Source organism: Nannospalax galili, unplaced genomic scaffold (assembly GCF_000622305.1).
Source record: "Nannospalax galili isolate Female #2095 unplaced genomic scaffold, S.galili_v1.0 scaffold384, whole genome shotgun sequence".
Classification (NCBI taxonomy): Eukaryota; Metazoa; Chordata; class Mammalia; order Rodentia; family Spalacidae; genus Nannospalax; species Nannospalax galili.
The window spans coordinates 2,687,799-2,693,405 of NW_008352648.1; the positions used below are offsets into that span (position 1 = coordinate 2,687,799).

The window sequence follows — 5,607 nt, forward strand, 5'->3', positions numbered from 1 at the left end:
TAGAAAGTCATAGCATCTATTTGTTCTTTTATGTTTAAAATTTTCTCTCTTTTTTTTTGGCCTTTTTGAGACAAGGTCTCCCTGTAGCCGCAGCTGGCCTGGATTCGCTAAAGTAGACTAGGCTGGCCTCGAACTCAGAGAGATCCACCTGCCTCTGCCTCCTGAGTGCTGTGATCAAAGGTGTGCGCCACCATGCCTGGCCTAAATTTTTCTTTTTAAGCAGCATATGGTGGTACATGCCTTTAATCCCAGCATTGAGGGGGTAGAGGCAGGCTGCTCTCTGTGAGTTTAGACAGTCCAGCCTTGTTTACAAAGTTCCAGGCCAGTCAGGGCTATATAGTGAGACCATGTCTCAAAAAACCAAAACATAGCAACCCTTCTTAACCCCCCCCAAATACTAAAAACATCTGTGTGGGAAAGGTGTACGTATGCCATTTTGTGTATATGTGTGCGGAGGTCAAAGGACAACTTGTAGGAGTTGATTCTTTCCTTCTATCATGTGTCCTGGCTATTGAACTTAGGTTATCAGACTTAGCAGCAAGTGCCTTTACCCCCTAAGCCATCTCACTGGTCCCCTAAAATTTCCTTTAAAAGTTTTTTCTTCATTAAGCCTGAGATATTCTGTATTGATCTGGTCATGGCAACACACAGATGTTTGTCATCATTCTCAAGCATATTTGTGAAGGTTCATGGAGGTTGCTCATGAACTTCGACATATTGGTAACATTATGAAATTAAGTCAGAAGTCTCAGTCCTGAGAATGATAAAGAGTAGATGAGGGAAATCCTTTTATGGTAAAAGAATTTTAGGTCTGACCAAATCTTGGGTTTTAAGAGCACCATTGGTCATAAAGCAGTTTTCTTTTGCTTCACAGCCCAAACCTTTTCACTAATCCTTTAGCAAAAACCAATGAATAAATGGTGTGCCAATCAATTTTTTTGGCACTGTGTCAAATTTCTTTTTTTTGGTCTTTTTGAAACGGGGTTTCCCTGTAGCCCCAGCTGTCCTGGAACTTACTATGTAGACCAGGCTGGCCTTGAACTCACAGAGATCTGCCTGCCTGAGTGCTTGAATTAAAGGCGTGCGCCACCACGCCTGGCATGTCAGATATTTGAAACAAATTTTAAAAATATTTTAGTTATTGCTTTGGTCAAAAACACCAAAAAAAAATTAATTACTTTAATTTTTTGTGTATGAGTGTATTGCCTCCATGTATGTAAGTGCACCTGTATTATGCAGTGCTCATGGAGGTCAGAAGAGGGCATTGGATTCCCCTGGGACTGGAGTTAATGGATGGTTGTTAGTGCCATATGGGTACTGGGAATTGAATCTGGGTCCTTTGCTCTGTAAGAGCGGTCAGTGCTCTTAACTGCTGCCCAAGAAACAACTTTTAAAGTGGAAGACTTTATTTCAGCTTATAGTTTCAGAGGTTATAGTCCATGGTTGGCTGGCTTCATTGTTTCTGGATCTATAGTGAGGTAGAATATCATGAGAAAAGGGCATGGCAGAGCAGAACTGCTCACTTCTTGGCAGAGAGAGTCGGGGAGAGGGAGAGACAGACAGATAGACACACAAACTTAGACACCAAGGACAAGCTATCCTTTGCAATCATGTCCCTAGTGACCTACTTCTGCAAGCTAGGCCCTACCTTCTAAAATACCTGTGGCCTCCCAAATAGCACCACTAGCTAGGGATTAGAACTCCAACACATGAGCCTGTGGGGTCACTTCACATTCTAGCTATAACAGAATGGTAAAGGAAATGTTGAGATAGCTATGAATGAGCAAGAAGAAATATAGTATGTGTGCATAGTGCATGTATAAATTAATTTTTGTATGTCTTTTGGGGGCTAGCTGTTGTTTTTTTTCTTTTTTAAAAATTATTTTATTTTTTGGTCTTTTTGAGACAGGGTCTTCCTGTAGCCTCAGCTGGCCTAGAACTCACTATGTAAACCAGGCTGGCCTTGAACTCACAGAGATCTGCCTGCTTCTGCCTCCCAAGTGCTGGGATTAAAGGTGTATGCCACCACACCTGGCCTATTTTTTTTTATTTTTTATTTTATTTTATGTGTATGAACGTATTGCTTGCATTACGTAGGTGCACCCATGTTGTATAGTGCCTGCGGAGGTCAGAAGAGGGCATCAGATCCCCTGGAACTGGAGTTACGGACAGTTGTTAGCTGTCATGTAGGTGTTGGGAATAGAAACTGAGTCCTCTGTGAAAGCAACCAGTGCTCTTAACCACTGAGCCATCTCTTCAGCTCTGTATTCTTTCTTTTAAAAAAAGATTTATTATTTTTACGTGTATATGTGTGTCCCTGCCTGAATTTATGTTCACCGCATGCATGCAGGAGCCTCTGAAGGCCAGAAGAGGGCATCAGATTCCTTGGAACTAGATTTACAGGGAATTGTGAGCTACCATGTGGGTGCTGGGAACTGAACCTGAGTCCTCTGCAATTGCAGCCAGGGCTTTTAACCACTGAGCCTTCTCTTCAGCTCCTACCCTTCTTTCTTTAGGTCTTTAATTTTGATTGCTTAAAGGCATTTTGTTGTTGTTGTTGTTGTTGTTGTTTTGAGACAAGTTTCTCTGTAGCCTCCGCTGGCCTAGAACTTGCTATGTAGACCAGGCTGGTCTCAGAGATCCTGTGGCCTCTGCTTCCTGGGCACTGGGATTAAAGGTGTTGGCCACTAGGCCCAGCTAGGAATTTTCTTGAAATATATGCCTTTCCTGCAATACCTTTAAACTATAAAAATGGTAAACCTTGCCTCAGCATTTTGTTCTGAAACAGTTGAAAATTTCAGTACTTTTAGTATTCTTGATGAAAAAAATATTTAAATTCTATTTCTAACAATTATAATGATTTTGTGATTATTAGTGACTAATTTCTAAATACTATGCTTCTGCTGTTTGCCTCTTTGTCTTACTGTTTAGCCCTGGCTAGGCTGGAACTCAGTGTGTAGACCAAGATGGCCTGGAACTCACAGAGATTCACTTGCCTCTCTGTCTCCTTAGTGATGGGGTTAAAGGTGTTTGCCATCTTGCCTGGCATGTTTGCCATGTCAAAAACATGTCTGTTTCATTTGTCCTGTAATTTTTAAACTTTTTGTAATAAAAGGTTTTCAGAAGTTTGTAACTTTTTTGTTTATTATTATTATTATTATTTTTTAATAGGAACAGATAGGTCACAGTAATTGTGACTTTGCCTTTCTCAGACTTCAGGGTTTTCCTACATTTAGAAAGCTAGTGGCAGTTGCCCACCCTTCCCCCTACTCTTAAGTATAAGATACTACTATGATTTCATCGCACTGTGTTCATAATAGCAAAACTGGGATTTGAATTTGTGTCATGTTCTGTCAGAGTTCACAAACTCTGTCTTGCCATATCTGTCATCTCTATACAGATCGTTCATACCCACCAACTTGCTCCTGAATGTTAACTCTATTCCAGCTGTCATTTTGTGCTCTCCTAGCTCCACTTTCCCTGCCATCTTTTTCTGTATTTCCTCAATGGCCTTTTCTCATTTCTTTCCATATCTTTTTTCTTTTTGAGGGGGTAGGGAGTTGTGACAAAGCCTCAGTATGTAACACAGACTGGCCTTGAACTCAGTGTGTAGCCTAGACTGATTTTGACCTCGAACTCTTGGTGGTGATTGCCCTGCCCCAGTTTTGTAACTGCTGGGATGACAAGCATGTGTCACAAAGCCCTGCTTGAGATCTCCATTACTAAGATTGAAAAATCTCAATCTTTTTAGTACCCTTGATGCTTATGCTTTGCTTTTACATCATGTCTGCCTACTTCTTTCTACCCTTGCCAGGATTGTAGTTCAGGTCTGCACTTTGAGTATTCAATTCTCTATAAGCTTTTTTTCTATTCTTTAGGCTTCCCCTACTGCCAGATCAATCTTCTTAATGTCTGTCTAACTTCAGTCCTGTCTCTTTTTGCACTCTACTTCCTTACCTTTTTTCTCTTTTTCCTCTTTCTCATTCTTTCTACGTAGCACAGGCTGGCTTTAAACACTCAGTCATCCTACTTCACCCTCCTGATTGCTGGGATTGTAGTTGTGCACTATTATATCCTACTAGTCCCATCATTTTCTTTACCTAAGACTTTTATAGTTTTCCTGTATGTTCAAAGTTCTCCACATTACTTCTGTAGCTGTATCTGTGTTTTCTAAGTGTACCTTGAATTATAGCCAAGCCATTTTATATATTCCACAAATACACTTTTTTCTTTTATTACTGACTCTTTTAAATTTCATTTTACTTTTTTTTTTTTTTTTTTTTTTTTTTTTGTTCTTTTTGAGACAGGGTCTCCCATAGCCCCAGCTGTCCTGGAACTCACTATGTAGACCAGGCTGGCCTTGAACTCACAGAGATCTGCCTGCCTCTGCCTCCCAAGTGCTGGGATTAAAGGCATGTGCCACCACGCCCAGCCCTCATTTTACTTTTTAAAAAAGGTTTATGTGTATGAGTGTTTTGCCTCTATGAATGTATATGCACTGTGTGCATGCCTCATAGCCAAGGAGGCCAGAAGAGGGAGTTGGATCCCCTAGAACTGGAGTTAAGGACACCTGTAAGCCACCATGTAGATGCTGGGAACCAAACTCAGGTCCTGCAAGAGGAGTGAATGCTCTCAACCGCTGATTTCTCTCTCCAGCCCCTTTAGTTAATTAATCCTTTTTAAGACAGGATCTCCCGGCTGGCCTCGTTCTCACAGAGATCCGCCTGCCTTTACCTCTCAAATGCTGGAACTAAAGGTGTGCACTGCCACCCCTGGTCCTTTATTTTTTGAGACATCTTTTTCTGTAACCCAGTCTGAACTGTAACTCGCTATGAGGCCTCACTTGGCCTTGGATTTGTGGCAGTCCTTTTGCCTCAGCCTCCCTAGTGCTGTTGTTATTGACATGCCTAGTTTATTGCTGGTTTTGTTGCTTCTTCCAGATATTTCTTCTGTGAGAGCAGAGAGTAGAACTCTTTTTGCCTGAGCATAGGTCTATCTTAAAAAAAATTTTTTTTTTGGAGACAGGGTCTCATATAGGCTAGGCTGGCCTCAAATTTGCTCTGGCTACCTTGAACCCTTCCTTTTTCTGCCACTTGTCAAGTGCTGGGATTGACAGGTGTCTGCCTTCACACCAGGCTCCTAGCAAAAGCCTTTGTTTACAGGTGCTGAATACATTTACTGCCTGAAGCTCATTTCACATTTACTGTTGTGTTTTTTGGGGGCTATAGGCTTGATCGTCTTTTTATATTGCTGGACACTGGTACTACCCCAGTTACAAGAAAAGCTGCTGCACAGCAACTTGGAGAAGTGGTGAAACTTCATCCTCATGAACTAAATAATTTGTTATCTAAGGTAAGAACTCATTTTTTTCTTAGTGTAATACAATTGTAAAGAGTTGTACATAGATAGAAATAAGAGTAAAGGTAGAAATCTTACATAACAGTTTTTGATCTCTAAATTCCATTAAATATTTTTTAGTTCTCCACATAGTTTTTAAAATTTGCTATTTGTTTGAAAGAATTAAAATATTTTAAATGAACTAATTGTTTAAGGGATCTATTCAGTATAGAACCTTTTACTTGTGTCACAGATTTGAATCTGACCCAA

General features: G+C 40.6%; 1 protein-coding gene across 2 annotated transcripts in view; it reads left to right on the plus strand.

The window, feature by feature from the left end:
* Btaf1 (B-TFIID TATA-box binding protein associated factor 1) overlaps positions 1–5,607 on the plus strand; it is a 112,776-nt gene that overhangs the window by 15,171 nt on the left and 91,998 nt on the right. For both annotated transcript variants that reach the window (XM_008849604.2, XM_029554328.1), the window contains exon 2: positions 5,229–5,352. In XM_008849604.2, the coding sequence (XP_008847826.1) occupies positions 5,229–5,352 (124 nt within the window). The remainder of the gene's footprint in view (positions 1–5,228; positions 5,353–5,607) is intronic.